At 41.2% G+C, this 15,128-nt stretch overlaps 1 protein-coding gene across 1 annotated transcript; it reads right to left on the bottom strand.

The window, feature by feature from the left end:
• Nucleotides 1–2,226: 2,226 nt before the first annotated feature.
• On the bottom strand, nucleotides 2,227–4,879 carry LOC115670761 (pectinesterase). The gene is made up of 2 exons (XM_030592121.2): nucleotides 3,886–4,879; nucleotides 2,227–3,113 (listed from the first exon to the last, which is right to left on the bottom strand). Exons 1-2 carry the CDS (start codon nucleotides 4,802–4,804, stop codon nucleotides 2,422–2,424), a joined length of 1,611 nt encoding a protein of 536 aa, XP_030447981.1. The 5' UTR covers nucleotides 4,805–4,879; the 3' UTR covers nucleotides 2,227–2,421.
• Nucleotides 4,880–15,128: the final 10,249 nt, after the last annotated feature.

Below are 15,128 nucleotides of genomic sequence, written 5' to 3'. Positions count from 1 at the left end.
TATGCGCAAGCACAAGCGGAACGCAAGGAAAATCAGCAGAACCATTCGTCCTTATCTTTTGCTTATCCAAGTCCTTAGTGCTCGTAAAGTCGATGTTCACATTAGCAGATACGAATTGAATTGTATGGATGGTGGGTGCCCGTCAAACCAAAGATTTGAGGCCCGAGAGAGCCGAGCAATCTTTAAGTAAGGGGTCCAGGATCTATGGCGGCCCTCGAATGAATTAACTAAATTTCTATGAAGTCACGAACGTAAGCAGAAGTATGATTAGTTCATTAGAAAAGAGATATCCATCCAGAGCTGTATAAGTGGATCGTGTGGCTTGGAATGGTGCTGTCCCACATAGATCCTAGAGGGTGTTTCTTGCTATTTCGAACCCCAGCTTGAAAGTCGTTTAGAATGTCTAATCCGAAAATTATTAATAGATGTAGGGCGGCCACATTTATATAAATAACATATAAACTCCATAAGCAAATGATATGTGATACTTTAACGGAAGTGTCTGATAAATATTTCACGACTGTAATATCTGATTCTGCACGGCTATAACACCTCGATGACTTTTGGGAAATATCCCACCCGACTTAAAAGGCATTGTAACTCAGATGCATTGCCGCTCCTTGTCTTGGCTATAGCAATTAACGACTTATCTAAACCAATAGTCGCGTTACCCGCTAAAACTTCTTCCAACAGGAAAAGTAACAGGAGACACATTTTATTAACTTGATTTTTATGTAATTTCGTGTATATGAGAAGATTTTTCTCGAAAAGTTGTGCGAAATAAAAAGTAAAAGCTTTACCCAAAGAGACTCATTTTGCCATGGAATATATATATAAATTTATAGGTACCACCGATAGCAAGACCCACGTAGAATTAATTAGTTTCAATGACAGAATCTCTAAACTCTGGCTCTATAATGACTATGCTCATGCAAACCTTTTTTCTCCACTATCGAATATCCATGAGCTTAATAATAAGAAGAACGAGTCTTTTGTATTGATTCCGGATCATCGTGCCTCATAATCTCTTTCCCTTGTTCATAATTCAGGACATAAGCTTGGAGAAACGGCTATTTGGAGGTCTACGAACAACTTATAGGGCCCATAAATAGGTTCAGTCCATATCTTTGATTTGTGTAGATAGTAGGGGTGAGCATGGTCCGGGTTGGGCCGGTCCACCCCCTAACCCTAGGACCAACCCGCACAGTGTTGGTCCTCAATTTTTGGGACCGAGGACCGACCCTATTGAGCCTAGGACCGAGGACCGAACCGACCCAATGGGTTCGGTCCGGTCCAGGGTCAACCCGGGACCAACCGATAATTTTTTTATTTCATTTTTTGTACCAGGTTTAACCCGAGACCAACCGACCCAATGGGTTCGGACCGGACCGAGCGCAGTGAGTGACTATTGAGGAAAACTCCTATTGATTTTGAAGTTGACAAAACCTTCCATGTTATTGTAAATCTGATACTTATTCTGAACTAATTTATTCCAGGTACGTATATTTTGGAAGCTCGGAAGGAAGTTTTTCGGACTTTACAAGTGGTAAATACATTATTGAAGACTCACATAATCTAAGTTACTGCGAAATTATTCGGACCTGAAATTATTCAGACGCAGACGGAGAAATTTTCAGAAGCAGATGCAGAAGCTGAAATTTTTCAGAAGCAGACGCAGAAATTCTTCAGATGCAGAACTCAGAACGAAAAACTAAAAATTATTATATTATATATATTATACCGGTCCGGTCCGGGTGGGCGGGTGGGCGGTTCCATATCCGGAACCGGGAACCGGACCGGTACCCACCGGTTCCAAAAAATTGGAACCGGGAACCGGACCGAAACCCTTAGAACCCACCGGTCCTGGTCCGGTTCCGGGCGGTCCTGGGCGGGTTGGGCGGGTATCGGGTTTTTTGCACACCCCTAGTAGATAGCCACGATTTGTAACACTTTGCGCGCGGTTGGTTGGTGAAATTTGAACGGTTAACTTTAAGTTTTTGGGAAAGTAATTTTTTAAATCTCCAACTTGCTATATGCAAACTTGCATGAAGTTTAGAGTCTTAAAGTGAAAGTAACGTTAACCCTAGAAAAAAAGGACGACTCAAACAAAAAGAAACTATAAGAGGACGAAAGGGACAACCCCTTTGAAAATGCGAAAATGCAAAAGATCAAACGCGTACACCCTTTGGAGTATTTCATTTGTCCTCGCGGGATTGACAAAGTGAATACAACCAAAAGCATCTTCCCCTTACATTATAATCACAACAAGACCATACACAAAAGTACAGGACGATCCACATTTTCACAACTTGATGGTGAATGTCCCTATCAGATTTACACATATATTTGACACATACCCACTATTCCTTCCTTTGGAGTATGCAAAAAGACCTAAAAGAAAAGCATCCCCACGACATTATCTCACAGCCCGGCTGAGAACGGCACTCCGGTTGCTGGGATCCACGAGTTTCCAGCCAAGAAGTTCCCAACTGTGAACTTTGCGGCCTCCGTCGCGCTCATCGCCGCGTGATACCCAGGCCAATTCACTCTCCCGCCGGTACCCGCGCCGCCGCCGGTGTTCATGTACTCGCCATAGTAAAGAGTGCTCAAAGCGAAACTACCGCTCCACGGAGCCCAGCCCTGAGGGGCAATCAGGCCATCCAAGAAGGTCTTCATGAACACGGTCCTCGAGTACTTCTGCCAAGGCCGTCCGAGGTAGTTCTTGAACGAGCCTTGCACGGGCTTCATGTCCGAGGACGCCGTGACGCGAGAGTTGTGGACAACGATGCCTGTGTTCTCGCTCGCGTCAGTCCTCCCTTGGGCCGTGACTGTGTTCTGCTGGCCGCTCATTGGTTTCCTTATGTAGAGGTTGCAATTCTGGAGGACGGCCACGGCATCCCCAAAGATGAAGTCTACAGTCCCATAGACGTCGCAGTCACGGTAGAACTGGCGTTTAGAGTAGACATACAAGGTGTCTTGATAGCCCTTGAAGCTGCAAGCGTAGAAGACCGAAAAATCCGAGCCGGAGCGGAGCGCCACAGCTTGGTGTTTCTGCGGCCCAGCCGTGTTCTCGAAGGTTATGTCCCGTGCTATGAATCCGTCGCCCATAACAGCTGGAAGAAAGAGTATCATTATTTTCAGCGAGCAAAATACAAGTATTATACACAACTTTTGACTTGTATGTATGTATCTATACTTAACAGGTATTTGGTTTGTTTAAGGTTCTTGAAAATGTTATGTAACTTCAATTTTAGGTTGTTCATTTTGCAAATCTTAGAATCCACATTTTTGGAGTTTTTGTTTGTCCCTTGGTATAAATAACATGAAGTTGGCTCATATTGGTTCCCTCGGAAACTATGAGCTTTTTGAATGGGACAGTTCGTTCTTTGATTATTGTTAAATCATTGTAATTCTTTGTTTGATATAAAACATGGGGCATGGATAGTTTTCAGTTCAGACGCCACATATCGGTCGTACTAAAAACAACTAGAAAACGACTATGTTACATGGAAAGGGGGTTAAATCCGGTTGTCAAAGGCTGTCTCATCTTAAGGGGCCATGACTTCTACTTGTTAACTAAATTGATATCTGACAAGTGTAACTAAGCAAATTATATTAATTAACTAAGGGTGAAGAGAGAATTCGCACGAGTGTACAGTAGTTGTCTGTCACGATCTTGAAATAGACGATAAGTCGAGAACGCTTTTCAATCATCGAAAATGATATACGTAATAGGGTACTGTTTACGTGATTGTTCATGTCCGTACATACGTGTTTCTTATATTTTTCGTGTACAAATTGTTTATCTTCAATTTAGCTAACTCAATCCTCACGAATTATGACTTAGAGAACTTTGAGATAATCGAGTTTGACAATGTAACTTACCAAAAGTTGCGGACCTGAAAGTTGTCGAACCATCTTTAGCATTCTTGTTGCCAGTAACGATAGTCGAGTCGATCCCATCGCCAACGATCATCAGATTCTTCTTGGACCTAGCAACCACCACATTCTCACTATATACACCTGCTTTAACATATATAACGAATCTCGAACTCCCACTTCCCTTACTAGACAATGCCGCCACCGCCTCCGAAATAGTCTTATAGTTCCCCGAGCCATCTTTTGCCACTACAAGGTCAGCTTTGGCCGGTGCTCCAGTCGTTTGAAGAAGCTTCCGATCGGAGGCCGAAACCCACGATGGAAACTTTTCATGATCGCCGAGCAACCGTCTACCCCTGACTTGTTTACTAAACGAAACCCTAGCCGATGAATAAGAAGAAGACGAGACCTTATTTATTGCTAGGGAGTTACTGAGCAACTTAGAGAAGTTGCTCAACATTGAAGGGAAGGATTCTAAGTGAGACGCTAAATTGAACTCCTTAAACCCATTTTGGCAAGTCTGGTGGTTTGTGATCGTAGCGCTTAGCCACGTTTGAGAGTCGCTAGGGTTTTTAGAGCTCACGGAGCGATTGAGCAACTGCACCGACTCCTCATAGAGCTCGACGCAGTCGGACCAAGCCAACCTAGCTCGCTCATCAAAGGAGCTCAGGTCCATGGAGGACACCAGCTCATGAGCTCGCAGGGCTTCGCTCATAGCGACCTTGAGGGCCACGTCACGGAAAGAAAACTCGGTCTGGTCAAGGTCCGACAGCAATTCGGCGCCAACGAAATAGTGGCACGTCTCGGGGAATGGGGTCCAAATGCAAGGCGCCACCGGGGCGCCATGCACAACAACAAACCCGAATGAACAAGAGAGCAGGACACAGGCGCAAAGAACAAGTTGGCGCACCATCATCTTATCCATATCGAAGGCTCTACCGGGGTTTTTTGGAAGGAAGTATGGTCTGTTCTATGATTAGGAAATTGGTGAGATAGGGTCTCGCGGGGGGTTCGACTTATATAGGGGGAGAGTACGCGGGTTGTGGTACTTACGTACCCTGCGAGTTTGAAAGCGTCAGGGTTTGATTTCTCCAGTATGCGTTGGGCCATGCAGTGACACTTACGTGACACGAGAATCTAGTGCGTTTGTTTCGGGGGGGTGTTCGTGGTTGGATTTGAACGCCACGTAGTTTTCTCGGGCTTGAATCGAACGAGCATCCTTGTTTTGGAACCCTGTCGACCCCACGATAGATTTCCCGTGCGTGCTGAGAAGTATAAATGCTAGGGTTTACATAACGTTTTGCAAATATTCAATTCGATATGGAATTGGCATTTTTGTCGCTGCTCCTGCATAATTGAGAAAGGCATCTTATTATTATTATTATTTTCCCATCGATAAGCATCGCATTTGCTTGGAAAAATTGTGGGTCAACCCAACAGTGCAAGTGGATTTCAATAATTAGTAGTCGTTGATTTTGATTTGCCTGTGGCTTCGAGCCTTGTATTCGAGAGGACGGTGTTCTAAGTAATACACCCCTCCTATAGAGGCTTATTATCATGATAAGGTTTTCGTGGAATGCAAAAGCAAAGGAAAGAATTCCACGATTTAATCAAATTGGGTAGGTTCATGATGATCATTACCATTGGCTTTCCTTTTTCAAGATAGATTTAGTGGATTTTTATCACACCTATTGCCAGCAAGAAGGTCTATTTGAAGAAAAAAATTACTAAAAAATCATCCAAAAGAATTTATAGCAAGTCTGATTTTATGGGCTTTGAAAACTATTTAATTGCTTTCTCTTCGAACCTTCGAAAAGAAAAGAGAATATTCGTAAGAACTTTAATTGAGACGATAAAATAAAGAAGAAGAAAGTAACGCATAAGAACCTGCCCATGGGAGGGGATTGACAGCTGAAAATGGCCGTTAATACCCCGTAGGCCGAGGAGCAAAACAAGGAATCCACTCTAGGAGTGGTTCGCGTCTAATTAGCCAGTTGATAAGCCAATAACTTAATGAGATGATCAGTAGCCGGTCCGAGAGGATGTTCAGCTACACCGGGATCGAGACGCGGCCGAGACGCCTAAGTACATCATAAGCTTGCGGTGTGCTTCGCAAGTAATTGTGTCATGGTCCACGCGTGCGCGAGGAAATGAAAAAAAATGGGATCTTGTAATTTGACAAATGTGACCAATATAATAGCAAAAACTCAAGATTCCATCAAAAAAATCGAATGCGATTTTCCTTTGCTTAAATGCTACACGTACACGTAATATCATTGCGATTGATATCCACAATCAATCGCAAATTCATCTTTCTTCATTAATGAGTGTAGGTGCAACTATTCACTAGAAACTAGTTAATCACCACCGATTTTGTTCCCAAAGAACACACGACACGAGACGATTATCATCCCGTGAAGCTTTGGGCTTGATCACGATTCCCGATGCGGTTTATAACCCTTCAAATGAACAGACTTGGTCTGACATTATCGAGTTCCTTCTCATCCTCACACGTGGCGGCAAGGTAATGGTTTGAATTGTGTCCCTCAGCTGCCCCCAGCTACGACACGTGGCGTCCCTGCAGCCTCAAGTGTCATCATGTGTCTGGTTGCCTGAAAGGTGATGATAGAAAAAGATTGATTGACAAGTGCAACTTCGCCTTCGTGCGAGGGTGTCCGAAATTTCTTCGGGAGCTGAAATTACAACTGGTTATTTGCTCGATTGGGGGGGAGATCTTAATCATACTTTTGGATTTTTCCCTCGACCAATGATAGATAGGTACGATATATATTTTCTCAAAAGAGGATTCTTTTGTTTTTCTTCTATTTACAAGATAACGACGGTTACTTCACGATATAATTAATGTCCAATTTAAAATATAAAACTTAATATATAGTGGTGAATTTCATCGAATCTATAGTTGAAGGCTTTTGATATTCACTTGATAAAACAATTCCAAAATGTTTTCTATGAATATCTTTAAAGGAAATGAGATTTTGTGTTACACAAGCGAATTTATGTTACTCCAGCAGAATGCTAAATATCATATCACTTTAGTGTTGTATACTAGTTTCAACATAAAAGAGAGCATAAAGCTTAAAGAAACCTCGCAAGAAGGAGAAATTTTGCTCCCTGCTTATAGTTATAGACACCTCATTTTCTACTAAAAATTCTCGAAAGTTTGATCAGGTTACCTTATACCAATTTCTTTCGATAATTTTGTCAAGTGGCATAATTGGGCTGTATTTATTAAAAGGCGTTTTGACGATCCACAAGCTATCTAAGTTCAATTATCGGATCTTAGAATATCTCATCTATTGATACTAGCCATATGATTTTAGTGGTGTCGAAAAGTTTATGATTTTTCCCGTTCAAATGTTTTTTATGTAAAGATAAACTCATGAGCTTTTCAATGCACCGAAATTTGCATTGATTGGAATCACAAGGAGGATGATGTTCAAAATTTCGCTATCACCGTCCGTCTAGCTCAAATCCTAGAGACAAGGAATTTTTCTGATCGAAGTACATTTTTGGAAATGTTAGATCCCAAGCTTTCTATAGGTGAAAAATTGGGTCGGTTGAACGTTGGTCATAAAAGTTTGGCAAATCAAAATTTGATCAAATCATCGAGTCTAAAATTAAACATGGTCAATGGACAAGCACTTTCGGCGCTAGCCAAATGTGTGCTCAGCAGTCCCGTCGCCATTAATATTAGGACCCATGCTAGAGCTTCTCAAGGCCTGCACAGGGGGAGATCGTCAGAGCCTTAAAGATGTCAACTCTAGTTCGGAAGGCACAGGTTATTTGTCCAAATCGCAAAAGTTATGTGATAATAACTCTAGGTGTATACCACATACGCAGACTAAAGCTATGAACTTGACCAATTCATAAGGTTTGTAAGGTGCGCCGTGGGTCTCCAAATAGTGAAGCTCATGCACTAGTGCCCCTGAGTTGTAAAAAATAATGTGTTAATTAATTGGGATAAATCCTACGTATCGAAAGATTCAAAACAATTATATATTGCTTGAATTTCGGTGAAAATGGGCTTGAAAGGTCAAAAAATGCAAGAGCAACATGTTCTTTTAATTTCGGTGAAAAAATGCAAGAGCAGCATGGCAATGGTTTGAATAGTGTCCCTCAGCTACCCCAGCTACGACACGTGTCGTCCCTGCAGCCTCAAGTGTCATCATGCGTCGGGCTGCCTGAAAGGCGACGATAGAAAAAGATTGATTGACAAGTGCGACTTCGCTTTTGGAGGGTGTATGGAATTTCTTTAGGAGCTGAAGTTACAACAAATTATTTGCTCGATTGGGGAGGAGATCTTAATATTACCTTGGATTTTTCTCCTGAGCAATGATCGATAGGTACGATATATATTTGCTCAAAGAGGGTTCTTTTGTCTTTCTTCCATTTACGAGATAATGACGAATACTTTACGATACGATGAATGTCGGATTCAGAATATGAAATCTAACGTAGAGCGATGAGTTTCATCGAATTACTAGATGAAGGCTTTTGATTTTCACTTGGTAAAACAAATATTTTATGAATGACATCAAAGGAAACAAGATTTTATTTTACACAAGCGATTTTATGTTTACTCTAGCAGAATGCTAATATCAAATTACTTAAGTGTTGCCCCCAAAAAAAATCCCACTTAAGTATTGTATACTAGTTTCAACGGAAAAGAGAGCATAAAGCTTAAAGATACTTAGCAAGAAGGAGAGATTTTGCTTCATGCTTATAGTTATTGACAACTCATTTTCTACTAAAAATTCTCGAAAGTTTGATCGGGTTACCTCATACCAATTTCTTTCGATGATTTGGTCGAGTGGCATAATTGGGCTATATTTATCAAAAGGCTTTGTGACGATCCGCGAGTTGTCTAAGTTCAATTGCCGGATCACAAAATATCTCATCTATTAATATTGGCTATCTGATCTTGGTGGTGTCGAAAAGTTTGTGATTTTTCCCGATCAAATGTTTTTTATATAAAGATAAACTCATGAGCTTTTCAATGCACCGAAATTTGCATTGATTGGATTCACAAGGAGGATGATGTTTGACTTTTCACTATCACCGTCCGTCTAGCTCAAATCCTAGAGACAGGGAATTTTTCTGATTGGAGTACATTTTTTGGAAAGTTAGATCCCAAGCTTTCTATGGGTGAAAAATTGGGTCGGTCGAATGTTGGTTAAAAAAGTTCGGCGAGTCAAAATTTGATCATATTGTTGAGTCTAAAATTAAAAACGGTCAATGGACAAGCGCCATCTGGCACTTTTGTCGCCAGCCAAATGTACGCTCAGCAGTCCTGCCGCCACTAATGTTGGGACCCGTGTTAGAGCTTCACAAGGCCTACGTAGGGGGAGATCGTTCGTTCAAAGCCTTAAAGATGTCAACTCTAGTTCGAAAGGCGTAGGTTATCTGTCCAAATCGCAAAAGTTACGTGAAAACAACTCTGGGTGTATATCACCTACGCAGACTAAAGCTCTGAACTTGACCAATTCATAAGTTTTGCAAGGTGCGCCGTGGGTCTCCAAATAGTTAGGCTTATGCACTCTGCCCCTAAATTGTAAAAGAAAATTGTGTTGATTAATTGGGACAACTCCTGCACACTTCAAAGATTCAAAACAATATATATAAAAGAACATGTTGCTCTTACATTTTTCTTGACCTTTTCAAGCCCTTTTTCACCGAAATTCAAGCATCTTACCATAGGATCCAAGAGGGGATTATCAGTCGCGTTAGGTAGGTTGTCCATGCACCATCTCATCGCCTGCTTTACTCTTCGACGTTAACTGCTTAAGTATGCACGTAAAGGAAATCAACAAAAGAGACCCGATGGCGACATACGTGTATCGTAATGATGGGATCTTCCATCAACTGGGTTAATTGAAAGTTCACAACGCTTCTATCCCGAGACCCACCAAAAGACTTCAATGTCATTACCATTACTATCATCATTAGCAGCACTATCTCGTCAATTTTGTCATTGAAAGGCAAATTCTTGTTCCCTTCGCATGACTTGTACGTTGTACCTTCTAATTAAGGCACCCTAAGACCATTTCTATTGGCAATTTGTATGGAGGTGGGCGCCAAACGCGTTTCACCCCGTGTTGGCGTGGCCCTTGTGGCATTACGCAACCGGTTTAGAAGTCCCACCGATTGGACTTTGGATAATATGATAATTTAATCTTTATCAAGGCATAGTTGTGTAGGGTTTAGTCAAATTTAAAGGTTGGAAAGCCATCCGGGGCACCTCTGAAAACTATATAATATAGTATATGGTTGGCTCACATTGTATATTAGTAGTGTCGAATATCTAAATTCGATCCTATCAATGATGTAAGAAAGTAATGGAAATTTGCACAACACAATAATTTACGTGGTTCAGCAGGAGAGATGTTCCGCCTACCTACGTCCACGGGGAGATGAGATCCGTTTCACTAATAATGTAGAAAAGTGTACAGCCACTCTTTCTCATACCCTGCTCTCTATGTTTAGAGACCCGTTTCACCCTAAATATATATAGCGAAACCCTACATGGCACAAATTACAAAGTTGCCCACATAGCCTAAAATATTTAACTTTCCCATATAAATCCTTCTATGACTGAACATAAATGCCTCGAGCGGGACCCCCGTGCTGTCCAGTCGTCAAGAGGCCTTTCGGAACCGCCTCATAATATATTGGATAACAGAATACAAGACATCAACCTCAACAAGTAGCCGGTCGAGAAATGATTATCGATAGGAAATTGTGATTAAGATCACATTGTTGGGTCCAATAGCTTGTCGATCATAAGAGCCAAGGTGAATGAGTTATGTCAAGTATGATGACCGAAAGAGGAAGAGTCAAATCGGGGTGAGAGAGAAGGTTGAGGGTTTTGAAGCTTAAGATCACTGTTTTTTTTGGCAAACTTAGGTGGTACCACGCGACCCTTAGCCAATATAAATGCAAATTCCGGAAAAACGAAGAGCTTGACGACGCGTGCACGATTAGTTATTTACTGAACACCGGTCGTGAATTACTAATTTGCACTAGCATGTCTCTTACTCCCTTTGAAGGACATGCATGAGTGACGAAGTTCAATCGATAAACTATAACACGTCTCATAATTTGCATTTCGTCGCATTTAAATGTCGAAATCGTGAATTCTCGAAAGCTTGATGAACTTCTTAAATTATTCCCGCTGTGCCAATTGCTTCCAAGCATTATATAATGTAGAAAGGTCTTGATATACCAATCTAAATCGGCTACAGTATCCCATGGCCAAGAGAGTTTTATCGTCTTTCAAGTATGAGAATTTCCTAATGACGCAAGACGGTGTGGTCCCAGATTTGGAGAAACTTAATTATCCACAACATTAGTGGCGATTACAGGATGTCAAGTCTTGCGCTATCAATCAATCTTATGCGTGCGTAAGCTTGGTTTACATTTACAGGCTCCGCGGGCGTTATTCCTCGTATATCTCAACCATTAGACCGTGTAGGGCACAAATACTCCTCATGGCCCACACAACAACATTTCATGTATCCAACGCTTGAAATCTTCCGATAGTACCTAAAAAAGTCCGGATTAAATCCCACTTAGCTCGACCAAAAAAAAACATCCTGCTTGGCGATCATGCTCGAATCATACATAGATTGGTCTGCCGTTGTAATTATGCCAAGCACACAACTCAAAAGAAGTTCATAACACGGGAAGAGTGAGAAATCCTTCCTCAAATTTGCGAAACTTTTCAAAATCACTTCGTCTTCTCAATTAGATGGTCGAGACGTTTTTCCATTTTTGTTTACGTTTACATTCTATTATGTAAACCTATGCTAATATATCCTGACTTTTACATCTTATCCACAATTTCCTATATTGTTGAACTAAAGAGCTATGGTGGACTATCTCCAATATATTCACTTAAGAAGACATTGGGTAGACAAGTCTTGTGTTAATTGTGGATGGAGGATAATTAGACGTGGCAAATGATACGATTACAACTTCTAACTTAAACTAAATTGGGCCGAGAGCTGACATCACAACAATAGTGATTTGGGTTTTGGACAGCAAAGGATCACGTCCAACAGTCTCGATGGAAGATGGAGTGAGTAAGAAGACCTAGGGCTGTGTCCGGCCCAAAAAGAATGACTAGGATATGCGTCTACACTATTTCCATCTTTCTAAATGACATCTTCCATTTCAAATTAATTAAAAAGGATTAACCCATCTAAATGAATTGGCTCATCAGCTTAATTGAAATCCAATTGTCACAATTAATCTGAGCCCACCAATTGTATGGGAAGCCATCGTTTCCAAACCCACCAAAACTCTAATCTCCACACGCGCCGCGATTGACATGCAACGGTTGGTTCTCGACACAAGTTCGGCGGCCGCCATCAACCTCTGATGTGGAGTCAACGGCGAAGGATAGATGCCGCTCGAGGTGGCAGAATTTTGGGGATGGATGCATTAATGGCAGCCCAGAAGCCCAAATCCGCCCGGCACCCGAGTCATATCGTACGCGGAGAGATAGAGAAGTTTGAGACTACGGTTTAACGGGTGGGTTCTTTCTGGGAGTGCGAGGGCATCACGGTAATGTGGCATGCACGAAGAGATAGAGAAGTTTGAGACTACAATTTAATGGATGGGTTCTTTCCGGGAGCGTAAGGGCATCACGATAATGTGGCATGCACGGAGAGAAAGAGAAGTTTGAGACTACGGTTTAATGGATGGGTTCTTTCCGGGAGCGTGAGAGCATCACAATCACGTGGCAAAGTCTGGTATTTACTTGCTTATGTCTCGTTTATTTAGATGGAGTAAATTGAAAAGATTAATTTGACCCTAAATAGAGAGGATTTCTATCTTTCGTTTTTTTTTCCCTTTTTAAGAAAAATGCAACCCAAAAATGCAGGCAAGTTTGATAAACACCTTCAAAAGGCATGTCATTTTGAAAAACTGCTTAGCCTTTTTGGATCATTTCCCTTCTATTATCACACTTAATGATTAAGAAGCACTAGAGAAGATAGAGCTTCTATAAGCTAAAAACCAGTGGAGGACATGGCTCTACAAATCTAGGACCTATCAGGGCGCAAACAAGTTGAGCATCCCGTGAACCTTTCGAAGCACATTTCCCCTCAAATTGAGACACGATTTTGCAAAGTCTAGTGTGAACTCCTGACCCCTCTCTTCTCTAGTCTATTCGCTTCACGTGCAGCATCTGGCTCTGTCTAAATCGTCGCTAAAAGTCAAAATGATCCTTCTAATCTTATCATATATTACTCATTCAAATTTAGCTTGGATGCCAATCATGGGGCCGTACGTGATTTGGCAGTCTCATGCACCGATATGGGCCTTCCCGATAGAGGTACCACCCTTTGTGATTGAGCTTTGTAGGTTGAAAATCGATAATGACACAAATAATCTTCGAATGTTGGCCTAACGTGTAATGTGATCTCTGAATTTTTAATTTGCTCAATGTAGTCCTTGAACTTTTGATACATGTTCAACTTACTCCATGAACTCTATGAAAATGTTCAATGTTGTCGTTCTATTAATTCAAGTTCATGGACAACATTGAACATTTTCACATAGTTCGGGAAATAAATTGAACTTGTAATAAAAGTACAAGGACCATATTGAATAAATTGAAAGTTCATGGACTACATTGAATATTGAGTTACAGTTCAAGAACTACATTAAATTAATTAAAAATTCATGGATCACGTTGCACATTGGGCCAAAATTCATGATCCATTTATGTCATTTTCCCTCAAATGATCGAGCATCGTGTTCAACTCATCTCCTGCCTTTAGGATCAATTGCGAGCAACTTCGCATAGAATAATCACAAGCTCGATAGTGAATTAATTGATCAGACTCCTCCTCCTCCATGAGTGTCATGTTTCCAAGTACCCCACAAGTCGACACCTGAGGGTCCACCCATTCCACGCCCATTGATTCCCAACCACTCGTTGCCTTAACAGATGCATTCGCCGTGGTTAGTAGAAACAGAAGCAGGAAATGATGATTAGTGTACGTTCTTGTCCGTGACTAGTTAATTAAATGGAGCGAAGGACCCCAATGACAAATGGCGACAACTTTCCTCAAATAGTAATAGAATGGGCGATGCTGCTGCTCTTGCTCATTTTGACCCCACGAGAGATTATGGACGTTCCACCGAAACAATATTCCTCTCCCTTTGTCTCCATACCCTATATGATTGTCCTTAAATTTCCCTAAAGAGTTGAATAGAACCGCATCTTGATCATTAGGATTTGTCATGATGGATGCCTAACATGCTGTCGCAGTTTGCACTTTCCTCGGCTAAGGGATCGAGGTGGCTCATCTGCATTCGTCATCAGATGAATAATATCACGCACATGTACAGATGATTAATGCGAATCCAAATCATGTGGTGAATTTATGTTGTTGTTTTGAATAGAACCGGTTTGTTTAAATGGCTATTATATAGGCATTAACAATAATTTAATATGTAGTTTCTCTTTTCTCACTGGCTTGAATATCGATTTGGTACACTGGTTAATTTGAGCTACCATTGTTACACTCGATTGGTCTTTCTCGTAGGACCATCATGATTGAAGAACATGGCACCGCGTATACATGAGATAGTGCGAAAAAATAGGGCAGTGATATGCAATCCAAAGTTAGTGAAGGCCGTACAATTAGGAAAGCGATAAGGATTGCAATGAATATGCGAGATCGAAAGATCACGATGTGCACTAATTACGCTAGGCAGACACAGATGGTATGGAATACTTCATTTTCGCGTGATAATCTCCTAACGCCGTCGCATGGTTCATTTCTCGGAGATGAGATTCAAGTTCCTAGTGACCAAGATGTTAATGATGTTCAAGGACTAGGACACCCTAAATTTAAGATGAGATTCATATTTTATATATATTTCCCTAGAAATTAACACTACACAATAAAAGTAATAACCCCTAATTCCAATTTCCTCATAAATTAACACTATACATCAATACGTGCCGGAGCCTAGCCGCCTCTATCAAATAAGAGAATGCGGCAATTTTCTATGCACATATTTTCTTATAAAATAGTCTACGAACCTCATCAATTAGGTAGGATGCGAGCCGAAACTCGTGTGATTGGCCTAAACATAAAATTGTTTATAGTTGATAATATTAAAAATTCATCCCTTACATTTCTAGGTAGTTAGTATGTATTACTTAAACGATGCCTTTGACCTATGCAAGCCGATTGCTTATATAGCTCGGG

The sequence above is a fragment of the Syzygium oleosum genome, unplaced genomic scaffold, assembly GCF_021117445.2.
Source record: "Syzygium oleosum isolate NSW1041296 unplaced genomic scaffold, Sole_v2.1 Sole_v2.03, whole genome shotgun sequence".
In the NCBI taxonomy this organism is placed as follows: Eukaryota; Viridiplantae; Streptophyta; class Magnoliopsida; order Myrtales; family Myrtaceae; genus Syzygium; species Syzygium oleosum.
This window is presented reverse-complemented; position numbering and strand designations above follow the sequence as displayed.